General features: G+C 43.7%; 2 protein-coding genes across 10 annotated transcripts in view; one reads left to right on the top strand and one right to left on the bottom strand.

The window, feature by feature from the left end:
• CNKSR3 (CNKSR family member 3) overlaps positions 1-25,474 on the top strand; it is a 107,116-nt gene that overhangs the window by 40,284 nt on the left and 41,358 nt on the right. Inside the window, exons 1-2 of one of the 6 annotated variants that reach the window (XM_081530323.1) lie at positions 21,912-22,043; positions 22,725-22,799. The exons of 4 other annotated variants lie outside the window; for them this stretch is intronic. The gene's annotated coding sequence lies outside the window, so the exon portion shown is untranslated. Of the gene's footprint in view, positions 1-16,279; positions 16,447-21,911; positions 22,044-22,724; positions 22,800-25,474 lie in introns of those variants that run through there. One more of the 6 variants, XM_081530322.1, reaches the window with a different exon arrangement.
• LOC145521603 (uncharacterized) lies at positions 18,769-25,454 on the bottom strand. 4 transcript variants are annotated; one of them, XM_081530347.1, is made up of 5 exons: positions 25,279-25,418; positions 25,010-25,143; positions 22,003-22,128; positions 21,322-21,640; positions 18,769-19,745 (listed from the first exon to the last, which is right to left on the bottom strand). In XM_081530347.1, exons 2-5 carry the CDS (start codon positions 25,081-25,083, stop codon positions 19,641-19,643), a joined length of 624 nt encoding a protein of 207 aa, XP_081386473.1. In that variant the 5' UTR covers positions 25,084-25,143; positions 25,279-25,418; the 3' UTR covers positions 18,769-19,640. The 4 variants fall into 4 exon arrangements, 1 of the variants encoding a protein (XP_081386473.1); XR_014065527.1 differs by lacking the exon at positions 22,003-22,128 and having other exon boundaries at positions 19,649-19,745; positions 25,279-25,454; XR_014065526.1 differs by lacking the exons at positions 18,769-19,745; positions 22,003-22,128 and adding an exon at positions 20,716-21,117 and having other exon boundaries at positions 21,200-21,640.

Below are 25,474 nucleotides of genomic sequence, written 5' to 3'. Positions count from 1 at the left end.
TTCTTTATGTAAAAATAGGTTTAATAGTTTCAAGACAGCTGACCTCATAGCTATTTGTGTCTTGCAGTTAGATTGTCTGAAAAGTTAAAAAACAAGATAAGAAAGGACATTCTGCAGTTCTTCTGAGAGCATTAATATGATGTATCATCCTGTTGACTGGACTTGAGGAAGGAGTGAACAGTTCCCCATATATAACTTTTCCTGGTAACAGAACTTCATCACTTTAAGACCTGGATATTTTTTATTTTTTTCTTCAACTTTGGATGAAAAATTTCCTAAAATTACTTACTTTCTTGTGTTCATAAGCAGAGTGTATTCAGCATTCCTTTCTTGGGAAAGAAAAAATTTTGCACAATGATTGAGGCACATGATTACCATTGTAATGGTAATTGATTGGCTGAATATTCATTGGAAGGACTGATGCTGGAGCTGAAGCTCCAATACTTTGGCCACCTGATGTGAAGAACTGACTCACTGGAAAAGACCCTGATGCTGGGAAAGATTGAAGGCAGGAGGAGAAGGGGACAACAGAGGATGAGATGGTTGGATGTCCTCAACGACTCGATAGACATGAACTTAGGCAAACTCTGGGAGATAGTGAGGGACAGAAAGGCCTGGCATACCACAGTCCATGGGGTTGCAAAGAGTCAGACATGACTTAGTGACTGAATGACAGCAATGTATTGGCCATTTGTGACTGTCCTGACAAATGACTCCAGAATGCCAGGTTTTCAAAGTTATTGTCCTTGGTTTTTAGATAGTGGGTGCTCCCAGCAGCATACCCATGTGTGCCTTTCTTGAATTAATTCAACCTTCCTCTTGAAGCCTGGGAAACAAGATAGCTTATTTGCTTTGTAAAATGAGGGTAAATAGGCTGTGGGTGGGGCTCTGTCTGAGAAGACCTGGGTAGATCAAGTGAGTGGATTTTATTGAATAGACTTTCTCATATCCTTAAAAAAATATATAGTTCCCTGTGATATATACTCAATGCTTATTGCTTATCTATTTTATTTTATTCATTTATTTTTATTTTTTGGCCATGCCACAAGGCATGTGGGATCTTAGTTCCCTGACTGGGGATTGAACCTGTGTCCCCTGCATTGAAAATGCAGAGTTTTAACCACTGGACAGCCAGGGAAGTCCTGACTTTATCATAGCTTTAACATTTCAAAGAAAGAGGACTCATTTTTTATTTTTCAAGTTTTCCTAACAAATAATCTGTATCTGAAAAAAAATGATTATAATATTATCTCTTCCACTGTCAATGATGACACTGGGTTTGCAAAGGGAAAGAAAAATCCCCAAGTCTCTTATAGTGTTTGTCCAGAGACCCCATTGCTTCCTTTAGGTCGAAGGTGTGAGATGAGGTCACTGGAAGTGTTTCTGTACTAAAGGTTGTCATCACCTCTGATGACTTCCTGGGCATCTACCATACATAAGGCACTGCGAACAACACAACAACACAGGAAGTGCCTTCTTCCTAGATATTAAAATCCTAGTTTGGAAGAGCAAGTAGTGGAGGAGAAACAAGTTCAGCGCTTGGACGTTGAAAGGGGACGCAGCAGTGTGGTGTACCACTAGAAAGACCAGGGCTGAACAAGAGATGTGTCTCCAAAGGTTGACAAGACAACTCAGCTGGAGCCGAGGGGAAGAAAGAGCCCCGGATGAGGCTCGGCAGCCGATTGGCCGTGTCCATCAGCAGGGTGGTGCATAGCGACCAGATCAGCATACCTAATTAAAGCTTGTCTGCACAGGCCTGGAGGGTGGCGTTAACAGCAAGGGCCACAGGAGTCGGAGGGAGGTGATCAAGTCCATGGTGCAGAGGGAGCGGTTCATGAAAACTGAATGGAGTGGGAGGGTTTTCTTATTTTCTTTACTTGTTATTTTATATAGAAGTATAGAAAATTCCAGGAGATAGTGAAAGACAGGGAAGCCTGGCGTGCTTCAGTCCATGGGGTCACAAAGAGTCGGACACAACGTAGCGACTGAACAACGACATAGCTGATTACAACCTTATGATAATTTCAGGTGGTCAGGAAGGTACACATATACATGTATCCATTCTCTCGTGAGGGCTATTGCTGGATCTTGATGATTTGAGTGCTATTGCTGAATCACAGGAGCGGGAGGGCTGGCCAAGAGGATGAGAGGGCTAGTATGGGGAGGGGAGGGGCGCCGAAGGGCCAGGTGTGTGTCATGACCCTGTTCTGCTCAAGAAGAAGGCTTCTGTCTTTGAGCCTCCCAGTGGAAAGACAATGGGTTCTGGAGTTGGATGAACTGGTCCCAAGACCAGTTCTATGACTCTCCAGCTGTGTCACCTTCAGCAGTTTTCTTCATCCCTGTAATATCAGCTTCCCTGTAAGAGGAAGGGAGATAATAAGATGGATCTGTGGACTCTTCAGAAGAGTACAAGCCTTATATTTGACCGTGTACCACAGAAACACAGTATGTGCTCAGTCACTGGTCATTTCCTTGGGCTAGCCCTTCCTCGGGGCCCTGAGCTGTGGCTTCCTGATGCCCACAGGCTGTGTCCACTTGCTGACTCCCCTGTAGGTGCAATCAACTCAGTAGGTGCGGGACAACATGCATTACCTCATCTTCTAAACGTCTCCTCTCTCATAGCAGATCTTTCCCATTTGCCCTTTTCTGTGGCTGGGATTTTTTTCCTTTTTTTAATCTGCTTGTTCAGTCGCTCAGTCGTGGCCAACTCTTTGTGACCCTATGGACGGCAGCACGCCAGGCTTCCCTGTCCTTTACAGTCTCCCAGAGTTTGCTCAAGCTCATGTCCATTGAGTCGGTGATGCCATCCAACCATCTTGTCCTCTGTTGTCCCCTTCTCCGTAGAGTTTGAATTCTTACAGTTAACCCAGCTCAAACCCTTGGCGTCATCTTTGGTTAATTTTTGCCTTTCATGTGACATTTCTTCTTCTTTTCAAAAAATATTTATTTATTTGGCTGCATTGGTTCTTAGCTGCAGCTTGTGAACTTTTTAAATTGGAGCATGTGGGATCTAGCCCCCCAGCCAGGGATTGAACCCAGGCCCCCTGCATTGGGAGCATGGGAGTCTTAGCCACTGGACCACTAGGTAAGCCCCCTCATGACATTTATAGCGAAGTTAACGTCTTTCTCTCGCAATGTTACCGTCTCCATCTGTGCTAGGCTCACATCGCGTCACGAATGGATTCCTCAGAAGCTTTCTGACGTTGGTCAGTCTGTCCAGCTTGCATCCTTTAGATTCCATTGAACACCTCTGTCCTTCCACAGTCCTTTGGTGTATCCATACCTTTTCCATCTAATTTTGCTTTTCATTAGCTCTTAGAGGAATAATAGCTTACATTGATTTATGCTGCTTGTGAGCCAGGTATGTATTAAGGACTTAGACAATTTTCTTTATTTCAGCCCCCAACTTTGCACAACTTAGTCAGTGTTTGAACCCAGGTAACTTGGCTCCAGACCCTACACTTTTGAGACGTGACTGTCGTCCTTCCATATAAACTCCTAGGGAGCAGGATCCATGTGATTCATCTCTGCTCTGTGCCATGTCCTGACATGTAGTAGACACCACTGAACGCACTCACTGCATGACTTCCTCCTTCCTCCTCTGGGCCCTAGTTCACGCCGTTCTCTCCCAGTATCATGGTAGGAGGTTTAGGAAGGGGTTAGTGCTCTGACATGAACTCGTACAACCGGGTTCAGCTCTCAGACAATTTACCCACTGGCTCACCTTGTTTGGATCACTTCTCTGAAGCCACAGTTGTACTCCATAAAAGGGGAATAATAATAATGCCACCTCATAAAGCTGATATGATGGACCAGTGAAGTAATGTGTGTCAGATACTTTAGTTGTGTGCCTGGCATATGGAAAAGGGTCCATATATATTAGCTCTTATAAGCAGTTGTATCATAATGCCCTCCTCTGCCTCTTTCAGCTCATTTTTGTCTGTTCTTTCAGCCCTTTTTCAACTTGCATTGGGCTTCCCAGGTGGTGCAGTGGTCAAGAATCTGCCTGCCAATGCAGGAGATGTGGGTTCAATCCTTGGGTTGAGAAAATCCCCTGGAGGAGGAAATGGCAGCTCACTCCAGTATTCTTGCCTGGAAAATCCCACGGACAGAGGAGTCTAGTGGGCTACAGTCTGTGGGGTCTCAAAGAGTCAGACACGACTGAGCGAGTGAGCACACACACAGCTTGCATCATCTATCTGGCACTTACGTAACTTCTTCAGCTCACAGAGAACCAGACACTTGCTTCTTTTTGACCTATTTATTAGCTGAGCAAGTTACTACATTTTACAAGTCTCAGTTGTCTCATGTGATCAAAAGGATTTTTTTTTTTTAGATGAAAGAAACAGTATGTGACACATTGTAAGCATTCAGTAAATTTTAGTTTTTGTGCATTTTTTTTCCCTCCCTGGTCGCCAGCTCCCCCACCACTGACCAACAGGCCCCCATAAAGGCTCACTGATCGACTCAAGTCCAAATTTCATTGTTTGGAAGTTACGTGAAAGAAAGAGAGGCTTCTATTGTATGGAAAGAACTGGATTGCAGTCCAGTAGCAGGAAATGCTAGGAAGTTGAAGAACATCTGTCCTGTGCCCTTTGGTCTCTTTGAAACATAGTTTTGATGATCATTGTAAACATTGTTGTTGTTCAGTCAGTAAGATGTGTCCAATTCTTTGCGACCCTATGGACTACAGCCCACCAGGTTTACCTGTCATTCAGTATCTCCAAGAGTTTGCTCAAACTCATGTCCATTGAGTCAGTGATGCTATCGAACCATCTCATCCTCTGCCACCCTCTTATCCTTTTGCCTTCAGTCTTCCCCAGCATCAGTGTCTTTTCCAGTAAGTCAACTCTTTGCATCAGTTGGCCAAAGTATTGGAGCTTCAGCTTCAGCATCAGTCCTTCTAATGAATATTCAGGACCAATTTCCTTTAGGATTGACTGGTTGGATCTCCTTGCAGTCCAAGGGATTCTCAAGAGTCTTCACCAGCACCAACCACAGCTCAAAAGTATCAATTCTTTGGTGCTCAGCTTTCTTTATAGTCCAACTCTCATATCCATACATGACTAATGGAAAAACCATAGCTTTGACTATACAGGCCTTTGTTGGCAAAGTGATGTTTCTGGTTTTTAATACACTGTCAAGGTTTGTCCTGACTTTCCTTCCAAGAAGCAAGTGTCTTAATTTCATGGCTCCACTCACTGTCTGCAGTAATTTGGGAGCCGAAGAAAATAAAATCTATCACTGCTTCTACTTTTCCCCCTTATATTTGTAAACAAAGGCAAGCCTTGTACTGTATAACAAAATTTTGACATTGTTTGAATTCATTCATTCAGCAAATAATCCTTGAACACCTCCTTTGTGCCAAGAACTGGCCAAACTGTTGCGGGAATAATGATGGACAAAATCAACCTGCTTCTTGTTCTCTTGGAGCTCGTCCTGCTGGGGAGACAGACACCAGCATGCCAATATTAAATGATAAAGCGAGATGTGTCATGAGGGGCAAGCGAAGGTGCTGGGAGATGCATGCTAGGGGGATTCAGTATTGAGGGCCAAGAAAATATTCCCACTGGAAGAGATGTTTGAACTGAGATCTGAGGGGTGGGTCGGAGTACCCAAAGAGGCAAAGGAAACCTTCAGATGGAGTGCTTCTTCTTCTTAAAGTAAGATGCAATTTAGTGTCCTGAGAAGCTTGGATAATGATGGATGATAATTAGTTTTCAAACCTGGAGGTGCCTGAATATGCTGTCACTGACTGTTTTTATCTCACTTGTGCATAAATAGTGCATGTGTCGGGCCGGGAGAGGGAGACTGAGTGTACCTGAGCACAATCAGGTGTTGTGTTTTCATTGCACTCGGGGCCAGTGCCGTCAGTCAGGCTCATCCAGGCACTTTGTCACATTACGGGTCGCGCTGTCTGGACTTGTCTGCCCAGGGGCAGATGCTCTTTAGTTTAATTCGCATTACGTCTGTTTGCTCGGAAAGTTGTTTTTGTTGGAACTTGGAGGGCCAGGTGCTTGCAGCTGGAGTGTGGGCCATCTTATTGGAAATTTGAATGAAGTTTGTTAACACAGAGAAGGGACAGCCCTCAACCAAGTGTAACAGGCTTCCGAAATATGACAGCTGTTAGGGAGCCGTCCTTTAACACCCTCCAATCTCATCATCGTGATGGGACTCATTTCCTGACCTCTTTCAGGAAAGGTATTTCCTGAAAAGTTGCAGTAGACTTTTCCAAAGTGAGGAGCCCATGATAGTCTTAGAGATGATTTTAGAGTCTGACAGGTCGAGGGAACTGTCTTTGTAGCTAACCTTTCTTCAACACCCGTTCCTTGCAAGTTCTCTTAAGATGCAAGCCCTCAGGGATTCATAGCTAGCTAACTTTGCTTTTGTTTTCATTATAATGTTTATGATACTTTCTGCTTATGGCACGTGATACTAATTTATAGTAGTGATTTACAGACTTTTTCAAAAATGAAGTGAAAAGTGAACTGATTTTTAAAAAAATGAAGTATGTAATAGTAGAAATGGCACCCAGGGTTGACAAAATCATTAAGGTGGTTCTTGAATGACTGAAGTTAGGGAACACTGCTTTGGTGTCATCTGGGGTTTTTCCTGCTATCTGGCATATGTATTCTATTTTGGAGGACCTATTAATCATTTGGATGTTAAAATCTGATACCACAATAAAATATTACACCACACTGACTAGTATGACTCTAAAACAAGATGGATAATAGTAAGTGTTGGTGAAGATATGGAGAAACTAAAACCGTCATAAATTCAGAGTAACAATGAAAAATGGTGCAATTCCTTTGGCAGTTTCTCAAAAAGTTAAAATACAGAGTTGTGGTGTGACTCAATAATTCCACTCCGAGGTATATACTCGCTTTCACTTTCACGCATTGGAAAAGCAATGGCAACCCACTCCAGTGTTCTTGCCTGGAGAATCCCAGGGACGGCAGAGCCTGGTGGGCTGCCGTCTGTGGGGTTGCACAGAGTCGGACACGACTGAAGTGACTTAGTAGTAGTAGTAGGTATATACTCAAGAGATTTGAAAGCATATGTTCAGGTAGACACCTGTGCATGAATGCTCATGACAGCATTATTCATTATGGCCCAAAAGTAGAAACAACCCATACGTCTGTCCATCAACTGCTGAATCAGTCAAAGATATAGTATATCCATACCATGGGATATTATTCAACCATAAAAAGGAATGAAGTATTGATGCATGCTGCAACATGGATGAACCTTGGAAACGTGCTAAGTGAAATAAGCCAGACACAGAAGGCTACATCTTGTAGGGTTCTGTTTATAAGAACTGTCCAGAAAAGGCACATCCATAGAGGCAGAGCATAGATTAGTGATTGCAGGAGTTGGGTAGAGGGAGGGTGGAGAGTGGTTGCCAGTGTGTATGGGATTTTCTTTTTGGGTGATGGAAATGTCCTCAAATTAGATGGTGGTCACACAACCTTTTGAATAGACTAAATATCACTGAATTTTACACTTTTAAAATTTTTTATTAAAATATGATTAATTCCGAAGCTGAGAAAAGTTCGCTCTTGCTAGAGTAGCTCATTTACAGATGTGTTCTCATGAAGCTTTTCATTGGCGCCATCATAAATATTCACTCAAGATGTCTGTCATAACAATGATAGAATAATTCATAACTTACAAAGTACTCTCAAGCTCAATACTGCTTGTTGTACTAGTTCAAAGCTAAGGAAACTGAAGTCTAAAAGTTAAATATTTGGCCCTGGACACATAGAAGAGTCAAGCTGGATTTTAAGCCAGGTTGTCTGACTCTGTGCCTGCTGCGTTTTGTCTCTTCGTTCTTTCCTCATGTTTTGTTTGGAGCATGTGGATCCAGGCAGTCTTCATTCACGTGACAGTTACTGAGTGCCTCGTAGGAGCAAAGATGTTCTCGGAGGTGGAGTCATGCAGGTGATAAGACAGATAAGGACTCCGACTCTTATGATTTAGATGGTTTAGAGAGAGGAGACTGAAGGAGGCCATTAGCTAGTAAAGCAGGCACTGTCAGAGCAATGTCTTCAGAAGAAAATAAGATGGTGAGATAGAAGTGACTGGGACATGTCGATGGACTTTTAAAGATTAGGTGGTCAGAGAGGACCTCTCTGAATGATGACATCAGGTTGAGACCAGAAGGACCTGAGAAAGTCAGCTGGGTAAAGATCTGTCAGGAGACTATAGAACATCCAGTGTAGTGTAGACCCTCAGCATTTCCTATGCTCTTCTAGGAACCAAATTCTGAGACTTAAGCCACTGTTCTGAGACAGACCACTGTTCTGGTCTTGGATATATCTATACTGCCAGATATACTGTGTGTATATCTATACTGCCAAAAAGTAGAAAATGACAGAAGTATACACATACATACAAACTCGAAAAGAGTCGCACACGGCTGAAGTGACTGAGCATGCACACGCATGTATATGTATGTGTGTGTATCTATATGTATAATGTCACTTATGTGCATGTATCTACATGTGTAGTTATAGATATACACACATGGTATGTTATATAGCATAAATGAATAAATAATAAACAATTATAAAAATCAATTTCAAATTAAATATGTTTTCAATAGAAAGATAATCTGGAGCTGTGATTTTCCCATCAGGCATAAGCCTTTTATGAAATCACTTGAAGTGGTTCCCTCTTAGGAATCTGACCTGTGGTTTTTGCCTGGGTGACTGAACAGTTGTCATAATGACTGGAAGAAGGTGGCATCTCCAGTTGCTGGCCCTCATCAGGACCACCTGTTGACCATATATTTCATGAGACTATACCCCCCGCCCCCGCCAAAACCCCTGCACGCTGAAGGCATGTGCAAACCCTCTACACATGAGTGCTAGTGAATGTGCTATGCTGTGTTTAGTCGCTCAACCGAGTCCAACTCTTTGCAACCCCATTGACTGTAGCCCTCCAGGCTCCTCTGTCCATGGGGATTCTCCACGCAAGGATACTGGAGTGGGTTGCCATGCCCTCCTCCAGGGGATCTTCCCAACCCAGGGATTGAACCCAGGTCTCCCACATTTCAGGGAGATTCTTTACCATCTGAGCCACCAGGGAAGCCCCAGGCAGCGAATAGTTGATGCTAAATGAATAGATCGAAGTTGGCTCAGATAGAATGAACTCATTGTTCTGAGGAAAATGTCACTCTTTCAGGACTTACGAGCAGAAAGCTTGTGTTTTGTTGGGGTGTGTGTGTATGTGTGTGTTAGTCACTCAGTTGTATCCAACTCTTTGTGACCTCAGCCCATGAGGCGCCTCTGTTCATGAAATTCTCCAGGCAGGAATACTGGAGTGGGGTGCCATTCCCTTCTCCAAGATATCTTTCCGACCCAGGCATCAAACCCGGGTCTCTTGTATTGCAGGCAGATTCTTTACCATCTGAGCCACCAGGGAAGCCCATGTTTTGTTGGTAGTACCATGCTTTTCTAAAATAAGAAACAGGCTGATGAAAGGATAGAGGTGATTGGAGTCAAATGGTGTGAGCTTACGGGCAGTGGGTGGTGGTGGTGCGGTGGGATTTGGGGAGGATGAAGTAGGAGGGTCCCCTGAAAAGGATTTCAGTAGCCGTTGTTGTCTTTAAGGTCTGGTCTCCATGATGATTGTTAAGGCTTTTGGGGGGCTCTCAGTGGAAACAGAGTAGCCATCGAATCTGCAGTTCCTCTTCCACCCCTCTCTTTACTTTCCAGTACAGTACGTCCCCTGAGAGTGTGTGTGTGTGTGAGAGTGTGTGTGTGTGAGTGTGTGTGTGTGTGTGTGTGCGCTTAGTTTCCCAGTCATGTCTGACTCTTTGCGACCCCATGGACTGTAGCCTGCCAGGTACCTTTGTCCATGGAGATTCTCCAGGCAAGAATACTGAATACTGGAGTGGGTTGCCATGCCCTCCTCCAGGAGACCTTCCCAACCCAGGGATTGAATCCAGGTCTCCCACACTGGAGGCGGATTCTTACTGTCTGAGCCACCAGGAAAGCCCAGGTCCCCTATATATGCACCTTCAAGTTGCAAACTGTCAAAGATGCGAACGTGAGTTGGCATGTTCAATCATGTAAGTTAGATCATGTGTCTGGCAAACATTGTCACATGTGTACATCCTCTACAAGTGGTTGTGCTTTTGTGTACTCTACTGCACAGTACAACAATGACAACAGTGACTGGGTACAGGGCTCCCGAGACATCACCTGATTGTGTTTTCAATGGGGTAGATAGAATTGAATCCAGCAAGGAACCAGAACCTGTGCCATCAGTGTTGGGCGTGAGCGAAATTGCAACTTGCTCTCCTTCAGCTCTACCATCTCCCTGCTCCTGTCTCTCCTCCAGGCAGTAACTCTTCTGGCCTGTTCACTCAATGCCAGCCACTGTATGCCAGCTGTTGTACTGAACTACTGTACGCTTTAAGGTGCTGGACTGTAAGATTAAATATGTCTTCTTTATTTTTTTCTGGTTGTTTGTTCTTTATGTATTATTTAGTATATAAACCTGTTAGAGTGCAGTACTATACAGACAATTGTGTTACTTGGCTTCCTTGGCTAATTATGTTGGCTTACAAATGTGCTCTTGGAATGGAGCTCGTTTGTATGTAGGGAACTTACTGAACCTGCCTGCTGCCTCCCTGTCCTGCTTGTTCTCTTTGCAGTTAACTCTTGTTCATAGAGCAGCACCTTACATTTTTTTCGTGTTGTTAAAAAATACAAGTGCAGGACAACAGCTCAGGATCTTTCTCCCTCTTCCTCTTCTTCCCCCACTAGGGTTTCTTCCTGGGAGTTCTCCAGTCTTGCCCCAAGAGCAGAGCCTGGGTCCTAGACTGCGGTAGAGCCCTCCAGTTTTGTGCTCTTTTCCAGTTTTTGCACCATCCTTGCTCATGCTTGCCCGTGCTTCTGGAGGGCAGGTGCTTCTCTTCATTTTTGTTTCTGTGCTAAATGCAAGTCCATACAGGAGCCCGGTGAACTGAGCTGTTCTCTGCTTAGAAAGCGCAACATACACAGGCTCCCCACCCCGCCCCCGTGATTTACTTGGCTGACTTTTTAAATTGGAATATAGTCAATTTACAATGTTGTGTTAGTTTCAGGTGTGCAGAGAAGTGATTCGGTTATACATATATAAATAAACTTCTATTCTTTTCCAAATTCTTTCCCATTATTGGTTATTACAAGATACTGAATATAGTTCCCTGTGCTATACAGTAGGTCCTTGCTGTTTATCTGTTTTATACATAGTTGTGTGTATCTGTTAATCTTAATTTATCCCTCCCCACCTACCTTTCCCCCTTGGTAACCGTAAATTTGATTTTTATGTCTGGGAGTCTATTTCTGTTTTGTAAATCAGTTCATTTGTATCACTTTTTAAAAAAATTATTTTTAATTGGAGAATAATTGCTTTACAGTATTGTGTTGGCTTCTTCCATACAACAGGGTGAATCAGCCTTAAGTGTATGTACGTCCCCTCTCTCTTGAACCTTTCCTCCACCCCGCACCCCCATCCCACTGCTCTAGGTTGTCACGCTGGAATCTAGAAAAACGGTGCTGATGAACCTACTTGCAGGGCAGGAATAGAGACGCAGACATAGACGACAGACTTTGGACACAGCAGGGGAAGGAGAGCGTAGCATATACATATACATTACATATACATATACATTATCATATGTAAACATATGTAAACATATACATTATCATATGTAAAATAAACGGCTAATGGGAAGTTGCTGTATAGCACAGGGGGCTCAACCCGGTGCTCTGTATCACTTTTTTAGAGTCCACGTGTAAGTGATATCATATGATATTTGTGTTGTTCTGTCTGATTTACTTCACTTAGTATGATAATTTCTACATCCACCCATGTTGCTGCAAATGGCATTATTTTATTCTTTTTTATGGCTGAGTAATATTCCGTTGTATATGTATGCCATATCTCCTTACCCATTCCTCTGTTGATGGACATTTAGGTTATTTCTATGTCTTGGCTTTTGTAAACAGTGCTGCTATGAACACTGGGGTGCATATCTTTTTTTTTTTTTCTCTGTTGCCCTTAGGATATCAGTTAAGTGTTGCCCTACACTGACAGCTACTTCTCATTTTCCCGTTCTCTCTCTTTGTTTTTGTTGTATTTACTCTCTTTGCCTTTGTCTTTTTCTGGGATGCTAATGGCATGCAGAAAACTTGAAGTATACTGCCTGATCTTCCCTATTTTTATTTGATCTCAGAAAGAGATAGCTTGCCTTTTCTTAAGTTCAAGGTTTTGAAAAGTTATCTGGGAAATATGGGTGTAGAGAGAGTTTGGTGAATCCTACAGATATTTAATTCTTTAAAGGCAGTCTTTTTTATTGGTGTATTGCTACCCTCTTACGGTCATCTCTGGCCTAAAAGGCCGGTTTCCAGAGTTACTTTAAAAAATGGGAGAGCTAGAAAAGACTTAAAATTTCCTAGGATAAAAGTACAATTTGTCTCACCTGTGTCTTAGAGTGTTGTTAGGAAATGAGACATCAACAGTGGGCACTGCTGGCCAGGCTTCATGAGCAGGGAGTGGATCCAGGGAGGTGGGTTGCACTGCGTCCTGAGTCAGTCTTCGCTGAGCCAGCACAAAGCCAGTCGTTAAATTATATACAATACAAAAGCAAAGAGTATACACTTGACAGTCCCACCTTCATTCTGGCTCGTATGATCTTATGAAAGTGGAAGTGAAAGTTGCTCAGTCATGTCCGACCTTTGCCACCCCATGGACTATACATACAGTCCATGGAATTCTCTAGGCAAGAATACTGGAGTGGGTTGCCATTCCCTTCTCCAGGGGATCTTCCCGACCCAGGAATCAAACCGGGGTCTCCTGCATTGGAGGTGGATTCTTTACCAGCTAAGCTATTAGGGAAGCCCATTATGATCTTACAAGGTATGAAAAAGTACACTTTTCCCCATGTTAGTTACTGTGTATTAATAGTGCTAACTACCTGTCCTTTGGATGGGAGCTGTAGTCATGTATGGATGTGAGAGTTGGACTATAAAGAAAGCTGAGCGCCGAAGAATTGATGATTTTGAACTGTGGTGTTGGAGAAGACTCTTCAGAGTCCCTTGGACAGCAAGGAGATCCAACCAGTCCATCCTAAAGGAAATCAGTCCTGAATGTTCATTGGAAGGACTGATGTTGAAGCTGAAACTGCAGTACTTTGGCCACCTGATGCAAAGAGCTGACTCATTTGAAAAGATCTTGTTGCTGGGAAAGATGGAAGGCAGAAGAAGAAGGGGATGACAGAGGATGGGTTGGTTGGATGGCATCACCAACTCAGAGGACATGAATTTGAGTAAACTCCGGGAGTTGGTGATGGACAGGGAGGCCTGACATGCTGCAGTCCATGGGGTTGCAAAGAGTTGGACACGACTGAGTGACTGAATGACTGGCTTTGGTATTTGAGCCCTTGCCCTTTCTTTTTACAGGACGTTGGATGATGGTGGTGTTTTACGAATTTGAGGATGGGAACAAGAAACTGGTGACCTAAGATCCATGAAACTCCATGGACTGTAGCCTCCCAGGCTCCTCTGTCCATGGAATTCTCCAGGCAAGAATACTGGAATGGGTAGCCATTACCTTCTCCAGGGGATCTTCCTGACCCAGGGATCGAGCCTGGGTCCCCTGCACTGCAGGCAGATTCCTCACTGTCTGAGCCACCAGGGAAGCCCCAAGATTACAGAATTGTATGGGAATTCTCTGGCAGTCCAGTGGTTAGAACTTGGTGTTTACACTGCTGTGGGCTTGGGTTCGATCCCGAGTTGGGGAACTAAGATCCCGTAAGCTATGCAGTGAGGACAAAAACAAAAGACTACAGAATTGTAGAAATGTAGTGCTTTTCTGACCATAGGGTCAGCTTTCCAGCCCCTGCCTTTGCACGTTGAAGGATGGGTGACATGATCTGCTTGAGGTCACAGAGCTCCTAAGAACTGGAGCTGCAGGCCTGCATGCTCTTCACTCTGCACGACATAAAAGTGACTTTGCAAGCTGACGACTTATGAGATCAGTGTCACTCAGTAGTACAGGACGTGGGACATTTCATGTTTTACCAGAGAGTAGTAAAAATCGGGATTTTTCTGGAGAACGAGAAGAAATCCTTAAATCCTTCAGGAAACCAGAGTGTACATTTTCTCAAGCCACAATATGGAAAACTTGTGGGGATTTTGTATGGAAGAACCCAGAAGATTCTTCCTCTGCCACACCATAGCTGCAAAGGCTTGGACCTTCTCTGTTGATTTTCCCACCAGGAATATCCACAGCTCTGGTCTCAGGGGGTTCCAGAAAGAAAGATGAGGAGATGAGAGCCAGACAGGGTTACTCAGACGAGTATGACAGATGGAGGGAGGTGGGGTCCTACCGCCTTCCCTATTCACCCCTTCGGAGTTGGGGTCTTCAACCTCAGCCGGGATTTCTTTTCTTTTTCCTCCTTTATCCAGCCAGTATCTGAATCTCCTTTGTGCCAGGCAGCACATGAGGCCTCAGGTGGGTCGTCAACAGAGGCATGCCCGGGCCCCATGTTTTAGAGAGAGAGACGAATGTAGACTAATGAACAAAGAGATGCTCACAGGCTTGCTGAGTCCTAGGAAGGAAGCAAACAGGACATACAGTGAAGAACAGTGGTGATGGGGCTCCTTTCCCTCCTGGGGTCTCCCTGTAATGTGATATCTGAGCTGAGATGAGGGATGGGGAGGAATGAACATTCCAGGTTAAAGGAGCATCATGGGGACAGGTGTTGAGGTCGAAAGGACCAGATATCCTCTGTGTCGAGCAGGGCGATCTAGGGAGGATGGGGCAGGACCCAGACAGACCAGTCTGGACTTTGCTGGCTACAGATTTTATCCCAGGTGCCGTGGGAGCCAGAGGACTTGGAGCAAGGGAGTAACATTTAAACTGTGTGTTGAGAAGGTTTTAATGAGTCTTGAGAATGTTAATCTACATGAAAGATGTCAATCACTAAAAAACATATGTTATATGACCTGATTTATGTGCAGTATCTAGACTCCATTATGTGAAATAGCCAGGCAAACCCAGAGAGACAGAAAGTAGGTTCGTTTGGCCTACTGGTGGGGGTGGGGTGTTGAAATGGGCAGTGACTACTTTAGGGGTCCAGAATTTTTTTTGGGGGGGGTAGGGTTGAAAATGTAAATTTGGTTGTGGTTATGGTTGCAGAATATACCAGAACTCATTGAATTGTGCAGTCTATATAGGCGAATTGTAGGTTCTGTACATCATAGTTCAATAAAGCTGTTATTAAAAAAATAAAAAAAGATGCTGCCTGACAAACCTGCTCCATGTCCTAGGCATCTGTCACCAACTTAGCAGCTGTGCGGGCCTTTCTCCACTCTCCTTGTATGTGAACATCCGTTTCATCAGCTGCTGATATTGTCAGCTTCTTGCATCAAACTGAGACAGGCTGGAACCTGGGACCCCTTGCTGCAGTGTTTGCATATGGACACACCTCTTCTCCAGCAAGAGAATACAGAGAAACTGTGTGGGACTAAAAATAGCTGCATGCATGAGCAGTTGGGTCGAATTATGGACAAGAAGATACAAAGAGACCAAGAAACCCAGCTGCCCCCTTTGAAGAGCCCAGAGTGAAAGTAGGGGGTCAAGAACAAAAGCAGATACTGCATATGCCCCCTGCCCTCAACACCACCTAAGGGGTGGTCAAGCCACTCGTCATCCTTCCAGCCGGATCCCTGGACACACCCCTATCCTCACCCTGTTGCTCTTTCTCACTCCCCTTGCTGCAGCAGGGCTCCGGATACAGCCTTGCCTGAATTTCTTGCCTGACCTCTGATCGATTTCTCTTGATTAAGGAGGCCAAGAACTCTGGAGGGTAACAAAACCTTCAGGTCTTCCGAACTCATACAGGCTTCGCTGCTGTCCTTTCATATGGCTTACGTGTGTGTGTGTGTGTGTGTGTGTGTGTGTGTGTGTGCGCGCTCAGTTGCTCAGTTGTGTCCAACTCTTTGCAGCCCTATGGACTATAGTCCACCAGGCTCCTCTGTCCATGGGACTCTCCAGGCAAGAATACTAGAGTGGGTTGCCATTTCCTCCTCCAGGGGGTCTTCGTGACCCAGGGATCGAACCCATGTCTCCTGTGTCTCCTGCATTGGCTGGCAGATTCTTTACCACTGCACCACCTGGGAAGCCCAGAGGGTTGGATAGATTGCAGTTTTTGCATGGAAATCTCAATGGACTCATTGGCAAACTGAAGGTGATTGTGTTGCATGTCCATCTCCTCAAGGTAGAGCTTGCTCCTGGCTGGTATTGACACTCAAGCAGTGGGTGAAGCTTCCAGGTTGCTACTGTGGCCACCACCTGGTCCACACTCGTGAGTGGCTCGTCAGCAGTGCTGTGAACTTAAACTTGCTGTGTGTCCAGGAAACTGGTCAACTCTTCCCCGGGTTCAGGGTAAGCATGCCAGTGACAATAGTTTTAGCCAATGTTTGGTTTCAAACCAAATCTAATTTATAGTTTTAGAAAAATAAACTGTGCTGGGGGTGGTGGAGAGTATGATTTACTGGGCAAAGGACAGTAAATTCTTTCCTCATCTTTCACGTGTTGCTCCCCTCCCTCCCCTCTTGGTCCACGGTTCCAGAATTGGATATGGTGGTTTGGTTACTGAATTACAACACCAGGCTTGGAAAGTTCACATTTCTTTTACCCCAGAGTATTGTGGCTTGCTTTGTGTTCATCTTCACAATTTTGTTTTTGTTTTTAGCATCTGAAAACTTGGCTTGCCGTCTTTGTTTAATAACAATGGTTATTTGTATGTGTATGTCCGTACACACACAGTCGCAGACATCTACATCACTGTTGAATTTCTTCCCTGCCCTCGGTGTTACCTTTCAAGTTTATCATACTTTTGGGGGTTGGGGGCAAGGGAAGGGGAATGCAATGCTGAGCCATCAGAGATGTTATTATAGTCTGAATTTTCATCATCCCTTTAGACCATCAGTTCTTTGGTTGACTCTGATTCGCATGTCAGTGCTTTTTCAGTGATTTAGAGCAGTATAAATATCTTCCCCAAACGATGGTTTCAGACAACAGTAACTTCTGTCCTTTCCCCTGTCCCCACTCTGGGCACTTCTCCCCTTTGAGGTCGAGCTCAGGATGCTGGGGGCAAGCAGGCTGCCCTTGCACAGCATCAAAAGTTGTGCAGAGTCTGGGTAGGGGTGGGGGCAGGGGAGGAGTTGCCAGACCTGCATCTTGGAAGCCAGAGTTTCCTGGTTAAAATCGTCAGTTGAGTTGCATTCCTTCCTAGTTCATAAACCTCAAATGAGGGCAGCTCATCTGACTGTTGTTTTCTGGGTAACTTGAATCCTTGAACTCCTATTTTCACTTTCTTAAATTATCCTGGCATGGATATATTTGCTATTTCCAAGTTTTGTTTCAGTCATAAATCTTCCACGTATATAGTAAAACCCAAGGAGTTGGCTGGCTTTTTGGTTCCATGTTCTGATGTTCTCGGAGTGATGTAAGTCTTAGAAGACGTTGGTTACTAGCAAGAAAATTGAGTTTGCTTTAGAAACAAAGTACTTATTTTGGTTGCTTCTCTGTAAGACATCAAAGCTACATTTTTTGCAGCTCTTCCATAATGTGTGGACCAGCTTCCCCTAAATTTTTAAAAGCACAGACTTAAAAAAAAATTAATTAATTTATTTTATTTGGAGGCTAATTACTTTACAATATTGTGGCTTTTGACATACATCTACATGAATCAGCCACGGGTGTACATGTGTCCCCCTGTCCTGAACCCCCTTCCCACTTCCCTCCCCATCCCATCCCTCTGGGTGGTCCCAGTGTACTGGGTTTGAGTCCCCTATTTCACCTGTTGAACTTGGACTGGTGATCTGTTTCACATATGGTAATATACATGTTTCAATGCTATTGTCTTAAATCATGACACCCTCACCTTCTCCCACAGAGAAGTCTTAAAGAGTCCCAACAGAGTCCAAAAGTCTGTTCTTTACATCTGTGTCTCTTTTGCTGTCTCGCATATAGGGTCATCTTTACCATCTTTCTAAATTCCATATATATGCATTAATGTACTGTACTGGTGTTTTTCTTACTGACTTACTTCACTCTGTATAATAGGCTCCAATTTCATCCACCTCATTAGAACTGACTCAAATGTGTCCTTTTTAATAGCTGAGTAATATTCCATTATGTATATGTACCACAACTTTCTAATCTATTTGTCTGCCGATGGACATCTAGGTTGCTTCCATGCCCTAGCTATTGTAAACAGGAAAGTACAGACTTATTTTGTCTTCAGTATTTCTATTTTTTCAGCTTGGTACCCGCCCCCCTCCTCCCTACCCCAGATAGTCAGCAGAGTGTCCCTCCTCCTCAAAGTAAGCTGCTCCATCCCATGAACAGAGTGAAGAGGCTTTGTTGGTTCGCAGTTGAGCTTCTAGTATCCCTGTGGCTGCATCTTTGGATATGTTTGGATTTCAAGAAGCTTCTGCTTTGAAGGTGGCAGTAGCCTTGGCCATGACTTCGTATGCTTACAGCTCTAGAAACCCTGATGGAGTTTTTCTCAAGACCAAGTTCATTCATTTTGATAATTGTCTTTGGCTCTAAGGAGGTTTGAGATTCTAGTTTCTGAGCAATTTATGTCCTTCTTTATACTCTGCAACTGTAAATACAGGTATCGGTACTAAGTGGAGAAGTGTAGACTTTTAGATCTGAAAAGTACCGAGAGAGCTTTTTAAAAATTTAGTATTTTTTTAGTTTATTTTTAATTGGAGGATAATTGGTTTACAATGTTGTATTAGTTTCTGCTGTACAACAGGGTGAATCAGCCATATATATACACATATCCCCTCCTACCTGAACCTCCCTCCCACCCCTGAGAGTTCTTTTAACCCTCTTTTCAGGCATTATGTTTAGTTCTGGTCCTCTTTCTTCAAATTTTATTTAACCAGAAGCCTGGCAGGATGACTGAGAAAATCAAAGAAGTGAGTAAAAAGTGTATGTGGGTATCAGTCTTAATGGAAGTCTGTTAATTCACATGAGGGGCCCAATAACTGGAAATAGGTGATTTTGCTAGTGTTGTGCATGGCAGGACAGGGACCAAAGCCAGGCTGAGAAATCAGGTTCTCTTCATTAGAAAGCAAGGCATTGGTTACCAGGGGCCATGGAGAAAGAACTGACCCAGCAAAAGGGCCCAGGGGAACTGTTTGGGGTAATAGAAGTGTTCACATCATGATCGAGGTGTCGTTACATGGCTGTACACTGAAAAGGGGTGAATTTTGTTGTATATAAAGTGGATAGAAATTGTAAGGGGTCTGGACTTCCCTGGTGGTCCAGTGGTTAAGACTTCATGCTCCCAATGCAGGGAGTCCTGATCTCTAGGTCAGGGAGCTAGATCCCACATGCTGCAGTGAGGACTGAAGATTCCCCGTGCCACAGCTAAGATCTGGTGCAGCCAGATAAATAAATAAAAATAAAATTATTAAAAAAAAATTGTAAAGGGTCTCCTAAAACATGTTCAGGACTTTTTTGGGGTGAGAGGAAGGGAGATAACATTTTTTTCCCCTGCTTTTTAACTCGGTGTAATTATATCAAGTGATTCTTCTAAAAATACAAAAAGAAAAGAATCAGTCACCTCTTTCCCAGTCTCTCTTTTTCCAGTTGGCGGAGTTATCATCCCTCTGAACTACTCGTTGCTGCTGTTGTTTATACCAAGGCTTGGCGCACCTTTTCTGTCAAGGGCCAGATAGTCAATATTTTAGGCCTTGGAGGCATTTGGTCTCTGTCTCAACTACTCAGCTCTGTTATTGTATCTCGAAAGCAGCCAGAGACAATATGTAAACAAAAGAGTGTGGCTGTGTTCCCATGAAACTTTACCTCCCAAACTGGGCAGTGGGCCGGATTTGGCCCGTCAGTTGCATTTGCCAGTCTCTGAGTTACACCTTTGTTCCTTTGAGAGAAACTCAGGTGTTTTCTCCATCATCAGGAGAAGGAGGAATGTTATAGAAAAGTGGGATTGTAGGGGTGTTGGGAAGAGGACGACTCCTGAAAGTCTTGGAATGCCCTGCTAAGCTCGCAGATTTGGATCTGTTAAGCAGAGGATGGTTTTTGCTCAGGTGGGATTGTGGAGGCTGAACTAAGGGGAAGAAGGGACTGAATGTGGCAACCAGTTTCTACATGTGTGTAGAAACCCAGGCAGCTGTGACATAAGATAAGATGGAGGGGCACTCAACATTGAGGTGGCGAGAACTCAAAGGCCTGAAAACTGGAAGTCCTGGGGATGAAGAATCTGGAGGAGGAGGGGGAGGGGTCCCACTTTCTAGCTTGGACAACTCTGTAAGTCTTGGAGTCATTGACCGAAATGATGAAAATGGGGGAGAGGCAGGCTTGATGAGAAAGATGAGTTCAGGTTTGAAGTGTGTTGAGTTTGAGATTAGTTAAAAGAATTTGGGAGGCATCACTGTAGAGCTCTGTAGCTTTCAGATTTTTTGTTTTTTCTTTTTTGTCACAATTCAGAGTATGCAGGGTCTTAGGTTCCCCAGCCAGGAATTGACCTGTGCCCCCTGCAGTGGAAGCACCCCTGGCCCGCCTGGAAAGCCCCTGTAGCTTTCAGATTTTTGATGGTGCTTTCCCAGGGCACACACCAACAATACATGGACACTTAACTGTAAGTAATGTACACATTCTGCTGGACTAGCATGCATATTGCGAAACCTAATATAAGAAATTTATTGTTCAGTTGCTATGTTGTGTCTCTTTGTGACCACATGGACTGTAGCACGCCAGCCCCTCCGTCCTCCACTATCTCCCAGAGCTTGCTCAGATTCATGTCCATTGAGTCAGTAATGCTATCTAACCACCTCATCCTTTCCCTCCGCCTTCTCCTTTTGCCTTCATTATAAGAAATGTGCTGAGTCCCTTCAGTCATATCCAACTCTTTGTGACCCTATGGACTGTAGCCAATCAGGCTCCTCTGTCCATGGGGCTATTCCAGGCTAGAAATCTGAAGTGGGTTGCCATGCCATCCTCCAGGGGATCTTCCGACTCAGGGATGAAACCCTCGTCTCCCGCATTGGCAGGTGGATTCTTTACCGCTAGCACCACCTGGGAAATATAAGTAAATATAAGAAATAGGCATTTCCAAAGGGGTAGGAAATTTTTTTTTTTTAAATCACAAAGCAAATACCTGTTTAATGTGTGATTCTTCATTAACATGAGATGTGATACTGTATTTCTCTTAGATCTGGTCATGATTAGATTAAAAGCATCAGTTCACCCCTTGTAATAGTTAGCTTGGGCTTGTGTTACCTTCCGTGTGCAGTTCATTCTGCTTTTCATCCTTGTCAGATCAGTAGGGGAAGACAGAGGATCTTGAGCCGAAAAAGGGAAGTCATGGCTGTAGTTTCTCTCCTCAAAGCAGATGCAGGATATTCTGATAGGGGAGAAAGAGGCTGGCTTGGGAGGAAACTGGCTTCTTCCATGTGGAGAGGGAGGAGCTGTGCTTCCATGAGGGGCCTCGGCAGGTGCGAAGGCTGGCTGTGCCCTTTGCCTCAGGCTTTCCCTGGGGCTGAGACAGGCTGGGACCGGGGACCCTTTGCTACAGTGCTTGCACCTGGACACACATCTCCTGGAGCAACAAAATACAAAGAAACTATAAGGGACAAAAATAACCATGTGCACGCCCAACTGGGGCGCGTTATGGACAGTAAGATACAAAAAGACCAAAAACTCCAGCTGCCGCTTCTGTGAAGAGCTGGGAGCAAAAGCAGGGTATTGCACTTGCCCCCAGCACACAGCAGCACCAAAGTGGTGGGCAAACCACCTAAGCCTCCCCTTCAAACCACACCTGGACCCACCCCTACCCTCACTCCCATATAAGGAACCAGCTTGCCCCCCTCAGGGAGGGAGCACGGGGACCTAGTACTTGATTTTGCTCCCCTTGCTGCAACCGGGGTCCCAATAAAGCCTTTCCTGAATTTCTTGTCTGACCTGTTATCAAGTTCTGTTGATGAAGGAGGCCAAACACCGTGGTCAGTAACAGACTCCGTTCTCCTTCCTAGAGATACTGGTTGTTCTTTTGACTCATTAAGAAAGGCCAGTGGGTCAAGGGCTTGTCTGATAGAGCAAAAAAGGATTCCTCAATCCTTTAACTGAGCTAAAACTGAGTGCACCCTGTGTTTCAAACATGGTGTTACTGCCTAAACTTGGACTGCTATACTTAAACCACTTGTATCAACTAGCTTTAACGTTAAGGCCAACAAACCTTGACAAAATGGGGTGACAAAGAACAGTTATTCCTGAAGGTTAGAGTTGGGCGGTAGGTAGTGTTATTATCTCTGTTTTACAAGTGAGCCAACTGGGTAACCTGCCCCAGGCACCCAGTTACCAGGCAGTGGAGTGAGACAGGACTCCTGCTCTTCACCGCGGCCCTCTTGGCTCTCTGATATAGATCAGAGAATAGTATTTTTAAAAACCATGAGATGTTTGTTTTTTCCCTTTTTGCCTTTGGGATGTCTTTGAAAGTGTAGGATTATTTTCAGGTTTAAGGATAGGGCAGGGAGTCTGGGTGTCTCTCCCTGCAGTTTCCATGCTGTGGGAACTCTCTATCCTTTTCCTTCGTGGTTCTTCTCACATTGAATTGTGTGTTTAATTTAATTTGTATAAATGGAATGTCTTTAATCTAATTTTGTGTAATTATGTCTTTCTTTCAGCCCTGCTAGACTTTCTGTAAGCTCCTTGAAGCAAAGAACTGGTAAAGAGATACATTTGACAAGTTAAAGTGCAAGGTGTATTACAAATTCTAAAACCAGTTTATTTTAAATTGGGGATTTCCCCCTCCTTTGTGGGACCGCATAATAGTTTGATTTGGCTATTTGTGAATGTTTAATTGTATTCTAAACAATAGGATAACTGAACAATAGGCCATGATGTATTGGGATAATAAAACTGGAGACAATACTATTTAAAACATAGCATATTCAATATATGTGTCCCTTGAGGGGAAAGTCTTTTTATTTTTAAAATTTCTTATTGAAGTATAGTTGGTTTACAATGGTGTGTTAGTCTCGAGTGTGCAGGAAAGTGATTCAGTTATACATATATATGTATATTTCTATTCCTTTCCAGAGTCTTTTCCATTGTAGGTTATTATAAGATATTGAATATAGTTCCCTGTGCTATACAGTAGGTCCTTCTTGGTTATTTATTTATAGTACTGTTTATCTATTAATCCCAAATTCATAATTGATCCCTTCCCCTTTGGTAACTGTAAGTTTGTTTTCTTCATGAGTCTGTTTCAAAGTTCATTGTATCATTTTTTTTGATTCCACATATAAGTGATATCATTTATTTGCTTTTGTCTGACTTACTTCACTGAGTATCTCTAAGTTCATCCATGTTGCTGCAAATGGACATTATTTCATTCTTTCTTATGGCCAAGTAATATTCCATTGTGTGTGTGTGTGTGTGTGTGTGTGTGTGTATCACATCTTTATCCATTTGTCTTTTGATGGGCATTTAGATTGCTTCCACAGTGGGGAGTCTTTAAGTCACTCTAGATTCTGTATTTGGGTAGGTAACCACGTGGTGTTTCTACTTGGTAATTCTACTACATCTTGGGGATCTTTTGATTAGTTGAGGTCCAATCATTTATAGTCCTCCGAATCTTCAAGGAGATTCTAGGCCTTTCACAGGCAAATGTTCTGCTGTTTTCTTCACTTCTCTCTTGTCCTCTCCAGAAACGTCTTTACATCTCCCATATCAGCCTTCTTTGTGTCCAAAATATTTCCTTAATGCTCTGAAGCTATTTCTGAAATCCTGTTTCTTCAGTGAAAATTTTCACAGTTAAAAGAGAAATCTGGCCTCATCTTTATTTCTACTTATTAAGGGATGAAGTTTTATGAACACTTATGGTGCATGGGTCCTTCTCTTTAAGTGTAATGGACTAGTTTATTCTGCACATGAAAAGTAATGTGAGTCGGTCTTATTCTCATATTTTGAGCAAAGAACTTGCTTGGCACAGTAAACGTGAATCGTAATTCTGTTGGTGATTGGGCCTTGTTTATTTTAGGAAAAAGTTTATCACATGTGGATGAACATGAAGTAAAGTATCATTGGGTTTGTGCTGGTTTGTTAGAGCTGTCATAACAAAGCACCACAGACTGGGAGGCTGAAACAACAGGAATTTGATTTCTCCAAATTCTGGAGGCTGGAAGTCTGAGATCATAGTATTCACAGAGATGGTTTCTTCTGAGGCCTCTCTTCCTGGCTTGTAGAGACCTTCCCCTGTATGTCTTCACATGCTCCTCTCTGGGTATGTATGTCTCCTTTTCTTGTAAGAACACCAGTCGTACTGGGTTTGTGTGCTCAGTCGTGTCCGACTCTTTGTGACCTCGTGAACTGTAGCCCACCAGGCTCATCTGTTCATGGGATTGTCCAGGCAAGAATACTGGAGTCGGTTTCCATTTCCTTCTTCACACTGGGTTTGGGCTCACCCATATGACCTCGTTTGGCTTAATCAACTCTTTAAAAACATTACCTCCAAGTTCAGTAATGTTCTGAGGTACTGCCGATTAGAACTTCAATATATGAATCTTGGGAAGATTGATTCAGCTGTAACAGGGCTTAAATGTTTAATATAATTGTCTTAAACCTTTATGACAAATTAAACCAAAAATTCCTTTTAAAGCTTAAGAGCAGGCAAGGAAAGAGGACATTCTGAAGGAGGGGAGGGTGTAGGATATTGAATCAATCTGGCTTAAAACTGGCTAAGTAATTTAGGGTAAAATTCACAGTGATTAGTCTTTTGTGCATACTTTGCCAGTTTTGGGGGTCAATGAAATGTGAAGTACCTTCTCAGGACCCCTAGGTTTCATGATTCTGTTTTAATAACTGTAATTAGACCTTGCTCCTTATTTAGGAGAAGCTTTGAGAGGAATTTTTATAGTCCATGTTTGCTGGGTAGAATGCAAAAGGATCGGGGCTTCTGTCAACAAACCTTGATTTGAATTTGAGCTCTTTTCTTCTATGTTGGGCTGAAGAAAATGGCCAACGAAATCGTTCTCTTGGCATTGTACCAGCTATGTAACTGTGGACAAGTTACATAACTTCCACGAGCCTTGATTTAGTCATCTGTGAAATGGGAATAGAGTTGTAAGGAGGCTCTCCTTGTCTCTTGGACTATCAATCACTGTTGTGTCCTGCAGATAGATAGACTCGGTCCCCTTGCAGACCGCCCTGGGTACCCTGGACGGTCACCCCCCATACCTGTTGGCTGGTGTGGCCTCCACTGCCTGCTTGACTCACATGTGATGGAGGCCACCCGTGGCTCGAGGCCGTCAAAGTGGAGATGGGTTTCTATCGGTGCCACAGCCTCGCTGCTGTGTGACAGAACCCCTCTGCTAGACAGATGTCTCTTCAGGGAGGACGGGTTAGTTCTGACTAGTTACCATAGTAACTAGTT

This window comes from Giraffa tippelskirchi, chromosome 9 (genome assembly GCF_054371585.1).
Source record: "Giraffa tippelskirchi isolate mGirTip1 chromosome 9, T2T-mGirTip1v1.2.pri, whole genome shotgun sequence".
NCBI lineage: Eukaryota > Metazoa > Chordata > Mammalia > Artiodactyla > Giraffidae > Giraffa > Giraffa tippelskirchi.
Note: the sequence above shows the minus strand (reverse complement) of the source record. Positions and strands in the feature narration are given on the sequence as shown.

What these genes read in the sequence shown, in the direction of transcription:
- LOC145521603 (XM_081530347.1), bottom strand. Translation starts at nt 25,083, where the DNA reads ATGCCAAGAGAACGATTTCGTTGGCCATTTTCTTCAGCCCAACATAGA. An exon ending in TCAACAGAACTTGATAACAG is followed by an intron (nt 21,641 to 22,002) that starts GTCAGACAAGAA and finishes TTGTTGCTCCAG; the next exon opens with GAGATGTGTGTCCAGGTGCA. An exon ending in GAATGAACTGCACACGGAAG is followed by an intron (nt 19,746 to 21,321) that starts GTAACACAAGCC and finishes GGCCCTTGACAG; the next exon opens with AAAAGGTGCGCCAAGCCTTG.